The sequence below is a fragment of the Rhinopithecus bieti genome, unplaced genomic scaffold (genome assembly GCF_001698545.2).
Source record: "Rhinopithecus bieti isolate Rb0 unplaced genomic scaffold, ASM169854v2 scaffold_19722, whole genome shotgun sequence".
Classification (NCBI taxonomy): Eukaryota; Metazoa; Chordata; class Mammalia; order Primates; family Cercopithecidae; genus Rhinopithecus; species Rhinopithecus bieti.
The window spans coordinates 923309-942974 of NW_016809905.1; the positions used below are offsets into that span (position 1 = coordinate 923309).

The 19666-nt window shown below is 42.1% G+C and overlaps 1 protein-coding gene and 1 long non-coding RNA gene across 2 annotated transcripts in view; one reads left to right on the forward strand and one right to left on the reverse strand.

The window, feature by feature from the left end:
- Positions 1-9306, forward strand: part of PATL1 (PAT1 homolog 1, processing body mRNA decay factor) — a 32552-nt gene extending 23246 nt beyond the window's left edge. Inside the window, 4 exon segments of the mRNA XM_017890814.1 lie at positions 2986-3141; positions 6650-6741; positions 6833-6982; positions 7608-9306. Coding sequence (XP_017746303.1) covers positions 2986-3141; positions 6650-6741; positions 6833-6982; positions 7608-7629 — 420 coding nt within the window. The 3' untranslated portion in view covers positions 7630-9306.
- A 1488-nt stretch (positions 9307-10794) lies between these two features.
- Positions 10795-19666, reverse strand: part of LOC108541331 (uncharacterized) — a 20758-nt gene continuing 11886 nt past the window's right edge. Inside the window, exon 4 of the long non-coding RNA XR_001888936.1 lies at positions 10795-10909. This is a non-coding gene — a long non-coding RNA (uncharacterized LOC108541331). The remainder of the gene's footprint in view (positions 10910-19666) is intronic.

The window sequence follows — 19666 nt, forward strand, 5'->3', positions numbered from 1 at the left end:
ACAGGGTGAAAACCTGTCTCTACTAAAACTAGAGAAAAAAAAAAAAAAAATTGAGCCAGACACAGTAGTGTATGCCTGTGGTCCCAGCTACTCAAAAAAAAAAAGATTCCACAAATGAAAAATGAGTTGGGGAAAAGTTCCAGTATTTGAGGTTTATCCTAGAAAATAGAAGACCAGACTGAAAAAGTAACAGCTACCTTAGAGCATGTAAATTGTACGCAGTGTAATGGGCACTTGTAATCCCACTAGAGCTCTTCTGTGGAAACAAGTTTGGGAGATACTTGCTGAATGCTTCTATGTGCCAGGCACTATTTTACCTCCTAGAAATACAGCACCTAGTTCTAGGTGCTAAAAGATAAGAGTACAAAAATGCCTGCTTTCGTAGAGCTTACTTGCTAGGGAGGAAAGTTTGGCTAAATACCAAGGCTGATTTTTACCTGTATGTTTTAAGGAGTAATAAACCATATCTCTAAATACCATTTTCTTGAAGTAATAGCTGGTTCTAGGTCTGAATCATGAACTGTACAAGATATCCTGGAATATGTAGTGCCAGAAAGCAAGGAAGTTAATAGATTACTAGGGTCCTGTCTAAAGAATATACAGACCAATTTCAAGGGACTCACATTGGCCAAAAGTGGAATAATTTACATCAGAAAGAACAATTACAGCAGTAGATTGAAATATATCAAATATATTTAATGAGTGAATAATGTTTAAACATATATTGATCTCCTTTGGAGACTACTAGACCATCAACTCACTATTCAGAAAATTGGTAAATAAAGGAAAAGAAAAGCATTTATCCTACCTTTCCATTACAACCAAATGTCATGGTAATCAGACAGTTGATAATACAAAGTTCTTCTTTGTAGAAGAATTTTCGCTAATAAATACAAAAGAAATGATAAAATTAGAAAATAACTGTTTTCGTAAACCTCAATGGAAAAGCAGTTAATCTAGACAGCACTCATTACTGGCTGCTAAAAGCATTAGGTAAAAAGTGGATGGGGAACTTTACAGTGGTTGGAGCAGCCTGGCAACACGTGAACCCATTGATGAACTCTTAACACCTCTAAGAGTGGACAACCAAGCACTGTGCTTTTTTTTTTTTTTTTTTAAAAAAAAAAAGGAAACAGAGTCTTCCTGTGTTTCCAGGCTTGTCTCAAGCTCCTAGGCTCAAGCAGTCTTCCTATCTCTGCTTCCTAAAATGAAGGGATTACGGGCATGAGCCACCATACCTAGCTCTTCTTGACATAATGCAATGGAAAACACACAGTTCTATCCATGACATTTTCTCACATGTCCCTCCCACACCCTACTGAACCTGAATCAAATAAACCTGTTATTCTAACTATCCGTTTAGGAGGGAAACAAAGGATAGCAGAACCTGCTAAGTGATACTGCCAACATGCAGTTTGCCAAATTCAAGCTACAGAACAAATGACCCAGTTTCTTTAACAGTTAAATAACAAGAGAAAAGGGGCAGTGGCAGAGGACCTGTTAGAGAGATTTTAAAAACCTTACCAGGCAAATGCAATGTGTGGATCTTGTTTGAACCATAATTAGCACAATAATGGTTCTAATACAAAGTTCAGCTGCTAAAAGACATTTTTAAAGGCATTTGGGGGAATTTGAATTTGGAACAGATACTAGATGATATTTTAAAATTATTTCTTGAGAAATGTTCTATGAAAAAAAATTATTGTTTGTTAGGTATGATATTGTGAGAGATTTTGTTAGAAATACAAACTGGTGTATTTTGGGATGAAATTATATGATACAGGAGGAATATGGATTTAATAAGATTGGCAAAATGTTGATAATTTGGTTGACATTGAAATTGGGTGATGAGTACATGAATGTCATTATGCTGCTGTTTATATTTTCGTGTATGTTTTAAAATGACCATAATAAAAGCTTTTTTTATTTATAGTAGTAGACCACAAAAAATATTTTACTCCCCATTTGCGGGTGCCATTTAAAGTAAAACCAACCATCACTTTATACCATGGGCATTGATTGTCTGGAAGCACTCTTGATTTCCTTTGTTGTGTTATAACCTAGTTATTTATATTAATAGTTCTGTATTTTAACTTTCCAGTTGGCTACATGACAAAAGAAATAAATGACTAGAAGACTGGAATTCAACAGCCTTGGGTTCTGGCTCTAGCTGCTGGCTGTGTAACTCTAAACACTGAGTTTCTCATCACTTTATAGATTCTCTAAAATCTATAAAATTGGCTAATTATTTCTCTTCTTCCTCACTGAGCTTTTATAAGAATAAGAGAAAATACAATTAAATCTGAAAACACTTCGAGACAGGGTGGGTCTCACCCTGTCACCCAAGCTGGAATGTGGTGGTTCATTCATAGTTCAATGTAACCTTGAACTCCTAGACTCAAGCAAACCTACCACCTCAGCCTACTGAGTAGCTGGGGACTACAGGTGAAATTTTTTTATTTGTTGTAGAGATGAGGTCTCACTACATTGTCCAGACTAGTCTTGAACTCCTGGCCTGAAGTGCTCTTCTGCTTGGCCTTTAACCTATCTTAGAGTGCTTCTCACAGTATATTGAAATTGCCAATTAACCCATATCTTCTCTGCTGTACTTTAGATCCCTGAGGTTCTGTGTCCTGTTTGCCATTTGTTTTTAGCCCATGGGGCCTGGCACAGTGTAAGCGTTTAAAAATATTTATGGAATGAGTTAAAATATTGATGTTTTAGCATAACTCTCGGTATGTATTTGCGAGTGATTTTTTTTTACACCCTTGGTTCACACAAGTCGTGGTGTTTTCAATGCAAATTGAGATGAAAAAGTTCTCAGTAGATAGCTTAGAATTCCTTGTTAAGACTCTAGTCATATCTGCCAGACTTGTGCCTTAAGTGGTTGAATATGCAAATGAGCATCCTTCCATCCATGCCCGTGATGGAGGGTAACTGAAGTAACACATGCCAGGATATAATGCTTTTATTTATTTTTTGTAGGTGCTGCCATGCTTACTGAGTCCCTTCTCTCTCCTCCTCTATCATCTTCCATCAGTGACTATCACCAGCCTTTTGCAACAGCTAATGAACCTACCTCAAAGTGCAGCTACACCAGCACCCTCCAATCCTCACCTCACTGCTGTGCTCCAGAACAAGGTAATCTTGCCCTCTTCAGTCCTTGAACTTTGTGAAGTGTCTTAATTTGCATTATAGATTAAAATAATGGCTGCTGTATCTCTAGCAACTTGTGAAAAAGGCTTCTTTCTGTCAAGAGTTACATTAAGCTCCTAGTAACAGAGGCTAGAAATAACAGTGGTTTCAACAAAATAGGATTTTATGTGTCTGGTGTGAAATAAATTTCATTTAGTAGCTCCACAGTCATCAGGGATCCAGGCTTTTTCACTTTTTTTCCTCTGCCATTCTTAGCAGTGGCTTCCAGTTCATTATTCCTCATGGTCCAAGATGGCTGTGGAATTCAAGATTCAGCTTTACATCAAGAAGGACAGATGGATTTTGGAGGGCAAAAAGGTGTGGACCAGCTGTCCATCTTCCTTATTGAGACTTTTTCCAGGAGTTCTAACCAAAAACTTCTACTTACTGTTAATAGCCAGGATATTGTCACATGGCCACACCTAAGTGCAGAGAAGGCTGGAAAATACCTTTTAGTTTATGCCATTGTCATGACACATAAGAGTTCTGATAATGGGTAGGAAGGCATATTAGGTAGGCATTTAACAGTCTCTGTCATAGTAGAATCATCCATTTCATACTTTATTTGCATCAGGTTAAAGATTCAGAGATTCCTAGGGGAAGTATAATATGAAGTGAAGAATATGAATTTTTAGTCCTTGCCTGCTACTGTCTAGCTTTGTGACCTTGGACAGATGATATCACATTGCTGAATCAGTTTCCTGGTCTATAAGATGGGGGTGATGATGTAGACTTCAGAGAGTTGTCCTGGTACTTAAATGAGATAACAGTTGTAAGTGCTTCAATATAATACCTGGTACATAGTAGTTACTCATTAAGGGCCATTCTATGTATAGTAGAGGTGAAAAAGTGGTCTCAAGGCCTCTTGCTCCTTTGCACCTGAAAATCTGCCAAAGCATGACACTAAAGGGCAGTATATCAGAGGCAGAAGAAGTGACAGTGCCTCCGGGGATATTAAATGGGGTTCTGGAGTGATCAGGAATGTGTCTTTCGGTTATTTGGTCTCTTAGTTTTAATTTTAGTAAAGGCAGTAGTATTTTTTTTCTGAGAATAACATGAAAAGGGATTTTTTTTTTTTTTTTTTTTTTTTTTTTTTTTTAAATCAGTGTCTGCTCTGTCACCCAGGCCAGAGTGGCAAGATCTTGACTCACTGCAACCTCTGCCTCCTGGGCTCAAGCCATCTTCCCACCTCAGCCTTCCAAGTAGATGGGACCACAGGCACATGCCACCACGCCCAACTAATATGTGTATTTTTTGTAGAGGTGGGGTTTCGCCATGTTGCCCAGGCTGGTCTCTATCTGCCTTCCTCGACCTTCCAAAGTGTTGGGATTACAGGCATGAGCTACTGTAACTGGCCATGAAGGGAAATTTTGTGGAAAAGTGAGGTTACCTATCCTTTATGAGTGAGCTTAGAAAGTTGGGATGGAATCCCACAGTACTGCCAGCCTTCCTTTTATGATCCATTTATAGCTATGAGTCATATATTTAACCTAGATCTTGTCCCTATTTGTATTTTCTTTTTTGAGACAGGATCTCACTCTGTCACCCAGGCTTCAGTGCAGTGGCACAGTCACAGCTCATTGCAGCCTCAACTTTCTGGACTCAAAGTGATCCTCCCACCTCAGCCTCTTGAGTAGCATGTGCCACCATGCCCAATTGACTTTTTTTTTTTTTTTTTTGAGACAGAGCCCTGCTCTGTCACCCAGGCCAGAGTGCAGTGGTGATACCTTGGCTCACTGCAACCCCTGCCTCCCAGGTTCAAGCGATTCTCCTGCCTCAGCCCCCCAAGTAGCTGGGATTACAGGTGCCCGCCACAACACCGGGCTAATGTTTATATTTTTAGCAGAGACGGAGTTTCACCATGTTGGCCAGGCTGGTCCGGAACTCCTGACTTCACATGAGCCTGCCTCAGCCTCCCAAAGGGCTGGGATTACAATTGTGAGCCACCACACCCAGCCTCTGATTGATTTTTGTATTTTTTGCAAAAACAGGGTCTCACTATGTTGCTCTGGCTGGTCTTGAACTCCTGGACTCAAGTAGTCCTGCCTTCACCTCCCAAAGTGCTGGGACTACAGGCATGAGCCACCATGCCCATGCCCAGTCCCCTGTTCATTTTTTTTTTTTTTTCTTTTGAGACAGAGTCTCCCTCTGTCGCCCAGGCTGGAGTGCAGTGGCATGATATCAGCTCACTGCAAACCCCGCCTCCTGGGTTCACACCATTCTCCTGCCTCCCTAGTAGCTGGGACTACAGGCGCCCGCCACCACCCCCGGCTAATTTTTTGTGTTGTTTAGTAGAGACGGGGTTTCACCGTGTTAGCCAGGATGATCTCGATCTCCTGGCCTCTTGATCCACCCGCTTTGGCCTCCCAAAGTGCTGGGATTACATGCATGAGCCACTGCGCCTGGCCCATAATTTTATCCTATACCCCAAATACTACATTTCCTGATTTTACTGTCCACTAAATAAGACACATTTTTATATATTACTTTTTTTTTTTTTAAAAAGATGGAGTTCCACTCGTGTTGCCCAGGCTGGAGTGCAATAGTGCGATCGTGGCTTACTGCAACCTCCACTTTCCGGGTTTGAGCAATTCTCCTGCCTCAGCCTCCCAAGTAGTTGGGATTACAGGCATGTGCCACCATGCCTGTCTAATTTTCTCTTTTTAGTAGAGATGGGGTTTCACCATTTTGGTCAGGCTAGTCTCAAACTCCTGACGTCAGGTGATCCACCCACCTTGGCCTCCCAAAGTGCTGGGATTACAGGCATGAGCCACCACACGTGACCATTTTTATATATTTCATACTCTAAAGCATGTTTCTGAATTTTAATTATAGATATAGTGTATACGTCTGTTTACCCTTTCTCATTTTTTAGATTTTCATTAACATTCTCTCTAAGACTTTATATTTCCAGATAGAGATGTGTTTTTTAATGAAAAGTTTCCCTTTATACCATGTTTATTTCAGTTGTCCTTATTTGTATATTTTCCTACAGTTTATACCTTGTTTCTTAATTCAAAATATCTTGCTGTATTTGATGCTTTTTCTTTTTTTTTCCTGATTTTAATTTCTGTATCAAAGTTGGTCTTCATTGACTTTCCTTTTTAGCCTATTTCAGTTCTCATAAATAGGAGAAAAGTCAAATTCTGCATTATCCATGGCAAGGAAAAACCATCTTTTAACCTCAGCATGGGGAACAGGGAGGCGTGTTGGACACCATGACTTTCCGTTTCTGTTGGCTGCGCCTGGCCACTGCTATCTGAGAATAAAACCTGGAGAGACACATAGCCTTTCAACTCATGCTTGTCTGATCTTTGTCTGGTTTCACAGAAAAGCACAGTGGTGATGTCATTTTGATTTAGAGCCGTTCCCCATCTGATGCCAGGATCCCTTCAACAGTGGTGGAGGGTTTAGATGCAGTGTTGAGTTTGATTCCCTCTGTCTTCTCTCGTAGTTTGGCCTGTCACTGCTCCTTATCCTCCTGAGCCGTGGTGAAGACCTACAGAGTTCAGACCCTGCTACAGAATCAACGCAAAATAATCAGTGGTCAGTGTGGACTGTTTCTTTTATTTTAAGTTATTTGAGGTAATCTTTTAAATTTTTGTCTCATAATATTATTATGGGTCTTCCCTGTCAGGACGGAGGTGATGTTCATGGCAACACGAGAACTTCTACGAATTCCCCAAGCAGCCCTGGCCAAGCCAATCTCTATACCTACAAACCTAGTGTCCCTCTTTTCTCGCTATGTTGACCAGCAGAAACTGAACTTGCTGGAGACAAAACTGCAGTAAGTTTGAAACAGGAGAGTTTCACATCTCACTAAAGCTGGGACTTAAGAAGTTATGGTGGGGAGGCTGGGTGCGGTGGCTCACACCTGTAATCCCAGCACTTTAGGACACCCAGGAGGGTGGATCACTTGAGGCCAGGAGTTCCAGACCAGCCTGACCAAAATGGTGAAACCCTGTCTACTAAAAAATACAAAAATTAGCCAGGTGTGGTGGTGCATGCCTGTAATCCCAGCTATTCAGTAGGCTGAGGTATGAAAATCATTTAAACCCAGGAGGCAGAGATTGCAGTGAGCTGAGATCGTGCCACTGCACTACAGCCTGGGTGACAGGGCGAGACCCTGTCTCAAAAAAAAATAAATAAAAAGAAGGTATGATTGGGGTGCAGGGGGGAATAAAACTGAATTTGGTGGAAGAGATTGATTTTTTATTAACTATTTGTGTATCTGTTAGATATAAAACACTGAACAGGGCCTTCATAAAAGATGACTAAATGCTAAGGGTAGAGAAATATCTCGGGTGTTTTGTTATGAGAAGTCTTACAAAGATGTAATTGTAATAATTGAAAGATTGCCTTTTGTTTTAACTCATTTATACAATTTTCCTTTCTCTCCTTTGTACCCCTAGGCTAGTTCAGGGGATACGATAAAAGATCTCCAAATGTGTCCTGTACCTCCTTTTGGCTGCCACCTGCACTGCTGCCATCACCAATGGAGTGTTTTTAATGAGGGAGGGAAGGTAGCTTTTTCCCCAAAGCAAAGTCTTGTGGGATCGATTCCTGTTTACAGGGGTTGTCTCTCTAAATGTCAGATATTTCCCCACTGCTCTATGAAATTTGGCTGGGTGATACTTCTGCTGGTTTCTCCTTTACCTTCTGTGTTAACAGTTCTGCATGTCCTACTTTTACTCAGTTCTCAATTTTGCATTTTCTTTGCCCTAGAGACACAAGTGTAATCTCTCCCTTTATCCCATCACTACTCTAGCTCAGAGTAGATTGTAGCCTGCCAAAGGATTCCTTCCCTCATCCTACTGAAGTTGTTTTTTCATTGCCCCATATTAATATGACTATAGAAGAGCCAATTAAGTAGAAATCAAGATATACACACACACGTAGATACACACAGACACACACACACACCCCATACATGTATTTATGTGGTCTTCAGAGGGTCCTTAAAGAATGAATTTTAGATTGAAAAATATTTAGTTGTCTCATTACTTCCTCTAAACACAAACCAGCTGATGTATTTTAATCTGTTTCTGTTCTATCTTGTAATTAATTTGGTGGGTTCTACTTGTTTTAACGTAAATAAAGAGTATGCAGCACGTTTAATAAAATCAGAACTCTTAATTGGCTTATGCCCAAATCTAGGCTGAGAAGTCCTTTTTCTTCTTCCCACCTTTATTTCCTTAGTTTCTGTCCACCTTAGTGGAAACAGCACATGGTTATGTCTTTTTCCTGCTACAACTACAGTGTACTTGAGCCTTTCCCTCAAGTGCATTCGAAGTCACCCAGGATGATCCTCACTAGTCGCCTGCTTTGGCAGTGTGGCTCTTTGCACACTTGCCCTGTCTTCCCGAGACTACTTCAGTAAGCCATGCTTCCTTCTTCCCTACTTTTATTTGGTGTCATGAATAGAAACTTCCAGCTGTAACCATGGAAGCTCAGTTTGGCCTGCTTTACTTTTTAGTCTCCACACCATGGGCAGAACTGCTGTCCTTACTACATCTCACCCAAGTCCCGTGCCCAGGCAGCCAGGGGCCTGGGTTTGAATAATTGCAGGGCCAGCCTGCCATGATCTTTCTCACTTACTCCTCTCCCATTCAGCAATCAACCAGACTAAGGAGTTTTGATCCCTAGTGATTACAGCCCTGAAGAAAATTAAATCTGAATTAATTTTACATGGCCTTCCTGATCTTTCTGCTGTTCTTAACTTTTCGAATGTAGTTGGGGGGTGGGGGGGCAGGTTATGATATTTAAAGAGAATAAACATTTTGCACATACATGTATTGTACAACAGTAAGATCCTCTGTTAAAACCAGCTGTCCTTGTTCTCCATCTCCATTTCTTCCCATGCTGTAACCCCAGGCTCCACCAGCTGTTCCCCAGTGACGTTACCTAGCTTCCCTCTACCATTATCTACTGACCATTTCCACTACATGCCTTTCCTGCCTTCCCTTCACAACCAATCAAGTGAATACTTGATTATTATCTCTTCCTTACTGTGCTTTATCTTTTTTGTTTTGTTCTAATTAATGAAAATAAAAGTTTCTAAATTTACATTTTTATAGGGTATTGTAAATAAAACAAATTGTATACTTAAAATGAGTGCCTGCATTTCTACTTTGTTACCTCAGAATATGATTTTATGTTTCTCGCATATTTAGATAGACTGGCAACTTGATGTTGGGGATTAAAGATATTATTACCTATATTTTTACCTTTTTAATTTTGTTGCGAAGAAGACAAATATTTTTATATAGTAACTTTTCTTTAAATATCTAAGATGCTGGCTGGGCGCGGTGGCTCAAGCCTGTAATCCCAGCACTTTGGGAGGCCGAGACGGGCGGATCACGAGGTCAGGAGATCGAGACCATCCTGGCTAACACGGTGAAACCCCGTCTCTACTAAAATACAAAAAACTAGCCGGGCGAGGTGGCGGGCGCCTGTAGTCCCAGCTACTCGGGAGGCTGAGGCAGGAGAATGGCGTAAAACCCGGGAGGCCGAGCTTGCAGTGAGCTGAGATCCGGCCACTGCACTCCAGCCCGGGCGACAGAGCAAGACTCCGTCTCCAAAAAAAAAAAAAAATCTAAGATGCTTTCAGTTTCTCCTCCCCCCATTTTAACTATACGATGAAATTATAAATTGTAGTAGATAAACTGTAGTTTGTCTTCTCCATCCTGCCCATCTCTGGGCATTGAGGAATCTGTCCCCCTTTAAGAGACTCATGTAGCCCAATGAGGCATTCAGCTGCCTTCATGGATAGTATGTACTTAGTTCTGAGTATATTGTATTTCAAAATTCATCTCTTCAAAGGAGATGGGAAAAGGTTGGTCATTCTTTATAGTAAATTTATTTTTATTATTTCCGACTTCAGTATCATTTTTACTCTAAAATGCTCAAGATAAAAGATTGAGCAAACACATAGAAAGGGGCAAAAAAAGTGGGGTTTTGTTTTCAAGGCAGGGTCTCTGTTGCTCAGGCTGGAGTGCAGTGGCACAGTAGCACAATCACCACTCACAGCAGCCTCAATCTGCCAGGCTCAAGCGATCTGCCTCAGCCTCCTGAGTAACTGGGACTACAGGTGTGCACCACCACACCTGGCTAATTTTTATACTTTTTTGTAGAGTCAAGATCTCCCTATGTTGCCCAGGCTGGTCTCAAACTCCCGGGCTCAAGTGATCCTCCCACCTTGGCCCCCCAAAATGCTGGGAGTACAGGTGTGAATCACTGCACACAGCCTGAAGGTTTTTTCTTTTTTTGAGATGAGTTTCTCTGTCACCCAGGTTACAGTGCAGTGACACAATCACGGCTCACTGCAGCCTCTACCTCCCAGGCTCGAGCAGTTCTCCCACCTCAGCCTCCTAAGTAGCTGGGACTACTATAGGCGGGTGCCATCATGCCCAGCTAATTTTTTTGATTTTTAGTAGAGATGAGGTCTTGCTACATCGCCCAGGCTGGGCTCAAACCCCTGGCTCAAGGGATTCTCCTGCCTTGGCCTCCCAAAATGCTGGATTACAGGAGTGAGCCTCCAAAGTTTTAAATGATAAAGAGACAGAAGATCATTTAACATTATGAGGTGCCTACCTACATAAAGGTTTTTTTTTTTTCCTGATGAGGAGATGGGTTCCTTGAGGTTCAGCAGTAGCTTGCGGAGGTAACACAGGTAATGGGCAGCAGAGCAGGAGACTCATACAGCATATTATTGCTATAAGGGAATAAAATGATCTTCCAGTAAAAGATTTATTCACACCTTTTAACATGAAACAACACAAGGTGTTAATAGATAGCCCTGCTTTGTTAGAGTGGACTGGCCCAAGGATGCCCCTACCGTCACAGTAGACTAGATTCCAAAAGTCAGATGTGAAGAAATTCCTAGAGATCATGTAGTTCAGTCCTCACAATTTGAGGAAGACAGATCTCTTGAGAGAGCAGTGACTTGCCCAAGGTGCCACAGCTGGCTAGTAGTAAAGCCAAGACAAAAAACTCATATGTGAGGCCAGGTGCAGTGGCTCATGCTTGTAATCCCAGCACTTTGGGAGGCCGAGGCAGGCAGATCACCTGAAGTCAGGAGTTTGAGACCAGCCTGGCTAACATGGTGAAAACCCGTCTCTCCTAAAATTACAAAATTAGCTGGGCATAGTGGCACATGCCTATAATCCCAGCTACTCGGGAGGCTGAGGCAGGAGAATCGCTTGAACCCGGGAGGCGGAGGTTGCAATGAGCTGAGATTGTGCCATTGCATTCCAGCCTGGGGAACAAGAGCGAAACTCCATCTCAGTCTCAAAAAGAAAAGAAAAGAAAAGAAAAATTTGTACATGGGACTTTACTGTGTTGCCCAGGCTGGTCTTGAATTACTGGGTTCAAGTGATTCTCCCACCTTGGCTTCCCAAAGTGTTGGGATTACAGGCATGAGCCACCGTGCCTGGTCACAAATGACTTTTAAAAGTCATGAGCCACCACGCCTGGTTCTGGGCAACACAGTAAAATCCCATGTACATGGCCGGGCGCGGTGGCTCAAGCCTGTAATCTCAGCACTTTGGGAGGCCAAGACGGGCGGATCGCGAGGTCAGGAGATCGAGACCATCCTGGCTAACACGGTGAAACCCCGTCTCTACTAAAAAAATACAAAAAACTAGCCGGGCGAGGTGGCGGGCGCCTGTAGTCCCAGCTACTCGGGAGGCTGAGGCAGGAGAATGGCGAAAACCTGGGAGGCGGAGCTTGCAGTGAGCTGAGATCCGACCACTGCACTCCAGCCCGGGCGACAGAGCGAGACTCCGTCTCAAAAAACAACAAAAAAATACCCACGTACAATTTTTTTATTATTATTTCTTAAAAAACCGTTTGTAAACCTCAGAGTAACTAATGAGGACAATATTAACTTCAAGAAAAATTAAGTGATGCACTAAAATAATCTACAAGAATAAGGCACAGAGTTGAAAACTGATACTAATGCAAGTAATATCCTGTGTAAGAAAAAGAAGACCCTGATAAATACATAGGTAATTAACCCTAATGGGTAATAGGTACAACTTTGTGAATAATCATTCATAAAATAAAGTACAAGTGAATAATATTAAGAACCTCACCCCCACTGGTAATCAGAGAAGTAAAAGTAAATGTTTTTAACCTACCGAGTTAATAAACACTTTAAAATAATGTTAGTGAGAATTTGGGGCTGCCACTCACTGGCGGGGGTAAATGTCTACCTTTCTGGAAAGTGCTTTCACTGTGTGGAGCACTTCAAAGCATTCTTAGCCTTTGAACAATGACTTTGGCTTTATAAATCTAAGGAAATATAACAAAGCAATGGTACTTACCACAGCTTTACTTATTTTATTTTTTGAAGACAAGATCTCGCTTTGTTGCCCAGGCTTTAGGGCAGTGGCGCAATCATAACTCACTGCAGCCTTGAACTCCTGGCCTCAAGCAATCCTCCCACTTCAGCCTCACTAAGAGTAGCTGGGACTACAGACACATGCCACCTTGCCCAGCTAATTATTTTAGTTTTTGTAGAGACTCTGTTACCCAGGCTGGTCTCAAACTTGCCTTGGTCTCCCAAATGATTCATTAGAGGCATGAGCCATTTCACCCTGTCAGCTTTACTTATAATAGAAAAATTAGAAATAATCTAAATGTTCAACATTACAATAATGATTAAGTAAACAATGATCCATGTGTTGTGGACAATTAGGCAGAATATTGGACTAGGTGCAGTGGCTCATGCTTGTAATCCCAGCACTTTGGGAGGGAAGACTTTGCAAGACTTTGCAAAAACATTTAAAAATCAGCCAGGCATGGTGGCATGTGCCTGTATTCTCAGCTAACTCAGGAGGCTGAGGCAGGATTGCCTGAGCCCAGGAGTATGAGGCTATAATGAGATTCAGCCTGGGAGACCGAGCAAGACTGTCTAGAAAATTTAAAAGGCAGAATATTTAATCATGAAAATATTTGATATAGTATGGTGAAAACCATATATATGCTTTGAATCCAATTTTAAGAAAATGCATGTATGAAGAAAATATTGGAAAGATGTTTCTAAAGATTACTGGTATCTGTAAGTGATGGGATTATGGAGAACTTCCTTTTCCTTTTGGCTTCTCGTTAATTTTCAAGTTTTCTATAGAGAAAATGTATTGCTTATGTTGTTAGAAGAAAAAATGTTTTAAAGAAAAGTTGTTTTGAAGAATTTAGTTACATAGGAAAATGTAAGAATATAATGTTAAGTAAAAAATAGGTTCTGTATATGTACATGACAATCTCTGTGGAGTAAAAAATATATGGGAGGCTGGGCGTGGTGACTCATGCCTGTAATTCTAGCACTTTGGGAAGCCAAGACAGGCAGATCACTTGAGATCAGTAGTTCAAGACCAGCCTGGCCAATATGGCAAAACCTTGTCTCTACTAAAAATACAAAAATTAGCTGGGCGTGGTGGTGTGCACCTTTAATCCCAGCTACTCGGGGGCTGAGGCTGGATAATCGCTTGAACCCAGGAGGTGGAGGTTGCAGTGAGCCAAGATTGTGCAACTGACCTCCAGCTTGGGCAACAGAGTGATACCCCGTCCCTCTCTCTCTCTCTCTCTCTCTCTCTCTCTCTCTCTCTCTCTATATATATATATATATATATATATATATATATATTTTATATTTTTTCATATATATGTCTATATATCTATCTATATATATCTCCATATATATACACATATATATATATGGGCGAGAAGAGTGAAATCAAAGATGACCAAATAGTGGTTGCCTTTAAGGAAAAGGGCTGTGGAGGATTTTGTGAGTAGATGATTGTTCCTGCTTTTTCATATTTTCCCAATTTGTCTTCAATAAGCATGTATCATAACCTTAAAAGGGGGATATTATCTTAAGACTGCTAAAGATAGGCCAGGCGCGGTGGCTCATGCCTGTAATCCCAGCACTTTGGGAGGCTGAGGTGGGCGGATGGCCTGAGGTTGGGAGTTTGAGACCAGCTTGGCCAGCATGGTGAAACCCCATCTCTACTAAAAATACAANTATATTTTATATTTTTTCATATATATGTCTATATATCTATCTATATATATCTCCATATATATACACATATATATATATGGGCGAGAAGAGTGAAATCAAAGATGACCAAATAGTGGTTGCCTTTAAGGAAAAGGGCTGTGGAGGATTTTGTGAGTAGATGATTGTTCCTGCTTTTCATATTTTCCCAATTTGTCTTCAATAAGCATGTATCATAACCTTAAAAGGGGATATTATCTTAAGACTGCTAAAGATAGGCCAGGCGCGGTGGCTCATGCCTGTAATCCCAGCACTTTGGGAGGCTGAGGTGGGCGGATGGCCTGAGGTTGGGAGTTTGAGACCAGCTTGGCCAGCATGGTGAAACCCCATCTCTACTAAAAATACAAAAATTAGCCGGGCGTGGTGGCACATGCCTGTAATCCCAGCTACTCGGGAAGCTGAGGCAGGATAATCGCTTGAACCTGAGAGGCAGAGGTTGTGGTGAGCAGAGATCCCACCATTGCACTCCAGCCTGGGCAACAGAGCGAGACTCTGTCTCAAAAAACAAAAACAAAACAAACAAAAAAAACACTGCTAAAGATAGTAGCTACTTCTAGTTAAAAAATAAGTCCTAACTTTTTAATGATCACCATTCTGACTGGCGTGAGATGGTATCTCATTTTAATTTTGATTTGCATTTCTTTAATGATCACTGATGATGAGCATTTTTTTTTTAGACGGAGTTTCACTCTTGTTGCCCAGGCTGGAGTGCAATGCACGATCTCAGCTCGCCACAACCTCCACCTCCTGGGTTCAAGCGATTCTCCTGTTTCAGTCTTCTGAGGCATGAGCCACCATGCCCGGCTAATTTTGTATTTTTAGTAGAGACAGGGTTTCGCCATGTTGGCCAGGATATTCTTGATTTCCTGACCTTGTGATCCGCCCGCCTCAGCCTCCCAAAGTGCTGGGATTACAGGCGTGAGCCTCCGCACCCGACCTCTACTATAAACATTTAAGATGATATACCAAGTGTGGGATCAAAGAACCACTTTAACAAATCCCCAAATATAGCTTCCATATTTAAATTGCATTTTTTCCAAACTGTGGCTGTTAAATCGCCCAAACTGCCCTGCTAAACATTAGGAAGGACAAGACATGACTTTCTGAAAATTTTTTTTTTTTTGAGACAGAATCTCACCCTGTCGCCCAAGCTGGAGTACAGTGGCACGATCTTGGCTCACTCCAACCTCTGTGCCTCCTGGGCTCAAGTGATTCTCCTGCCTCAGCCTCTTAAGTAGCTGGGATTACAGCTACTGAGATTACGCCCAGCTAATTTTTGCATTTTTAGCAGAGATGGGCTTTCACCATGTTGGACAGGCTGACTTCGAATTCCTGACCTCAAGTGATCCGCCCGCCTTGGCCTCCCAAAATGCTGGGAATACAGGCATGAGCCAGTGCGCCTGGCCAACTTTCTGAATTTGACAGCCGTCTACTTTTGGGGGACCGTGAAGTTCATTGTGTGAGAAGCAGAACTGGGAAGACTGAAGGGGTCTTATATTTTTCCTCCTCTCCCAGCTATGCTTAAATACATTTAATATTGTGGTCCCTGAGAACTTAGCATGTGGGTTTTTAGGAAACAAGTCTTGGTCTGGGAAATCAGTATCTTAAAATCACCTAATAGCATTTTGACTTTCTTCCTTCTTGCATCAGAAACACAGTTGTGAATAGATTGCAGGTCTCATGACAGCCTCTGCTTTGCTTCTTATTTTGCAAATGTTGCACGTAAGGCTGTTCTGAGGAGCTTGTTTGTTATTCAACATGACTCTCCAAGCTCTCAGTTCAGCCAAGTTCATTCTCCAAAGCAATATTAACCAAAATCAGACTTGAGATCTGTGAAATATCTAGCAGGGAGCGAGGTAATCAGTGACACATGTACTTTGCCAGTTGTGAATATAAAATTTGTTAAATTACTTAGATTGCCCTACTCTAACAAATGAGAAACAAATCTGCATATAACTAACAAAAGGAAGGTTTCCCAAATTTGACCCCCCAGAAAAAACACTGCTAACAGTTTAGTGTATTGTTCTCCAAGTGATGTCTGCATGCACATGCATACACAGATAGAATTACAGTTTTACTTTTTTCTCTCTTAATATATCATGGGCATCTTTCTGTGTTGGCATATAGAGAGCTACCCTGTTCTTTTCTTTTTGATACAGGGTCTTGCTCTGTTGCCCAGGCTGGAGTCCAGTGGTGTGGTCATGTCTCACTAGACCCCCAACCTCCACCTCAGCCTCCTGAATAGCTGGGAAAACAGGTGTGCACCACCATGCCTGGCTAATTATTTTATTTTTTGCAGAGACAAGGTCTTGCTTGTTACCCAGGCTGGGCTCAAACTCCTGGGCTCATTCAGTCCTCCCAACTTGGCCTCCTAAAGTGCTGGGATTACAGGCATGAGCCACTGTACCCAGTCCCCTGTTCTTTTTCATAGTTGTATAGTATTCCACTGTGTACCATTATGCCATCATTTATCTGATTGTTCTCCTGTTAATAGGATTCAACCTTCAAATACTTTTTTTCAGTTACGGTTGTTCATCTAACAGTAACAAAGGTAAACCCACAATGTCACATTTCTATAGTTATTTTATAGTGTACAAAGAACACATTCGTATTCCAATTCAGTCTTCTCTATAACCTTTTGAAATAGGATGGGCAACTATAATTGTACGGTACCAAAACTAGATCAGCAAGACCTTCCAGCTGGTAAGGTCTAAAACTGGGATTTAAACCTTAAGTTTTGAGCTCCATTTCTAGTGTCTTGGCTGCAAGAAGGCTCCTATTCCTGGACCTGTGCTTCAGAGGAGCAGCTGAAAAGCTGCAAGGCTTTAACACTGCATCTGCAAACTCTTCTGACTGGATTTTAATGCCTTCATTTTCTGTAAGCAGATCAGGCAATTGCCTCTCAGTAATGTCAAAAAGGGGGCAATTCAGGTTGTAATTATCAGGACCAACTGCAATATATAAGGATCAGAGTCACAGCGATGCAGCTGTCATACATCTTTATGGTCTTTTTTATTTAAACATCATCTAGGGAGGGCAAAAAAAAAAAAGACTCCTTGCTTCCACTCTTCCTCATTCCCAGTATTTTAGAATGTACTTTTTACATTAGATATATTGTCACAGCAATTGGCTTTTTCATAAATTCTCTGCATTAATATGGGAGTTTCACAAGTACAGAAATAGTCTGTCTTGTTCACAGCTGTACCACAAGCCCAGCACAGAGTCAACACCTAGCAGGCATCCAACACATACCTGGTCATGAAATAGTTTTGTTATTAAGAAACAAAGCTGGCCAGGCCCAGTGGCTCACACCTGTAATCCCATCACCTGTAATCCCAACTTAAAATTCAAAGCTGGGCACAGTGTCTCATATTTGTAATCTCAGCACTCTGGGAGAGTGAGGTGGGCAGATCACTTGAGGTCAGGAGTTTGAGACCACCCTGACCAATATAGTGAAACCCTGTCTCTACTAAAAATACAAAAATCAGCCAGGTATGGTGGCTTGTGCCTGTAGTCCCAGCTACTTAAGAGACTGAGGCAGGAGAATCGCTTGTACCCGGGAGGCAGAGGTTGCAGTAAGTTGAGATTACGCCACTGCACTCCAGCCTGGGCAACAGAGCAAGACTCCGTTTCAAAAAAAAAAGAAAGAAAGAAAGAAAAAGAAAGCTTAGCTGGGTGCAGTGGCTTACCCTTGTAATCCCAGCACTTTGGGAGGTTGAGGCAGGAGGATCATTTGAGCCCAGGAGCTCAAGACCAGACTGGGAAACATAGCGAGACCCCCATCTCTACAAAATTTTTTAAAAACTTAGCCAGGCATGGTGGCGCATGCCTACAGTCCCAGCTACCTGGGAGGCTGAGGTGGGAGGATCACTTGAGCCCAGGAAGTTGACGCTGCAGTGAGCTGTGATTGCGCCACTGCACTCCAGCTGACAAATGAGACCCTATCTCACAAAAACAAAGGAAGGAAGGAATGCAGGGGAGGGGAGAATAGAGGAGGGGAGGGAAAAGGAGGGGAGGAGAGGGGATGGAAGAAGGGAGGAAAAGAGGGGAGGAGAGGGGAAGGGAGAGGAGAAGGCTGGGCATGGTGGCTCACACCTGTAATCCCAGCACTTTGGGAGGCTGATGTGGGTGGATCATATGAGGTCAGGAGTTCGAGACCAGCCTGCCAACATGCTGAAAACCCATCTCTATTAAAAAGATAAAAAATTAGCTGGACATGGTGGCAGCACCTGTAATCCCAGCTACTTGTGAGGCTGAGGCAGGAGAATCGCTTGAGCCTGGGAGGCGGAGGTTGCAGTGAGCCGAGATCGCGCCACTGCACTTCAGCCTGGGTAACAGAGTGAGACCCTGTTTCAAAAAAAAAAAAAAAGAAAAAGAAAAAGAAAGAAGCAAACAAACAAAGCTTAAAGAGATTATTCAGAGAATAGAGCTCTATGTAATAAATTAGTCTGTGTGTACAAGACTCATTTCAAAATACATTGTCACTCATGTTATCACAACAACCCCTAGATCAGGAACAATTGGATAACATAAGTCAGTTAAGCTCTTGTACGTCCCACATGACTCCAGATACAGTAGTGACAAAGACAAACTAAACCCCTATTCTGGTGCAGTTTGCATTCTCAGGGGGATACTTACAATGATAAGTGCTAAGAAAAGAACAAAGTGATTTGAATGGGGGAGATGTACTTGTACTGTAGACAGAGGAGCCAGGAAGGCCTCGATAAGCAGGTGACATTCAAGCAGACATCTGAATAATAAGAAGAGACAAATATACAAAGGTCTAGGAAGAGCACCCCAAGCAAAATCAAGAAGGTAGCCAAGCCCCTGAGATGAAAATGAGTTGGAGTTCAAGGAACCACAGAAAGTCAATGTCACTAGAGTGAATGGAGTGGGGCAGAGAGTGACCACGCAGGGTCTTGAAGGGATTTATTGTTATTGCAATGGGAAATCTTTGCAGAGTTTTAAGTAAAAAACACAAAATGTCATATAACTTATACTTTTAAAAATCACTCTGCTGTATGGAGATGGAAATAAACAAAAAAGGGAGCACTTATCAGAGAGCCTCATATTGTCACTGGTGTACAGGATGAATCTGGGCCTTTAAAAGGCAAAGTGGGCCAGGCGCGGTGTCTCAAGCCTGTAATCCCAGCACTTTGGGAGGCCGAGATGGGCGGATCACGAGGTCAGGAGATCGAGACCATCCTGGCTAACATGGTGAAACCCCGTCTCTACTAAAAAATACAAAAAACTAGCCGGGCGAGGTGGCGGGCGCCTATAGTCCCAGCTACTCGGGAGGCTGAGGCAGGAGAATGGCGGGAACCTGGGAGGTGGAGCTTGCAGTGAGCTGAGATCCGGCCACTACACTCCAGCCTGGGCGACAGAGAGAGACTCCGTCTCAAAAAA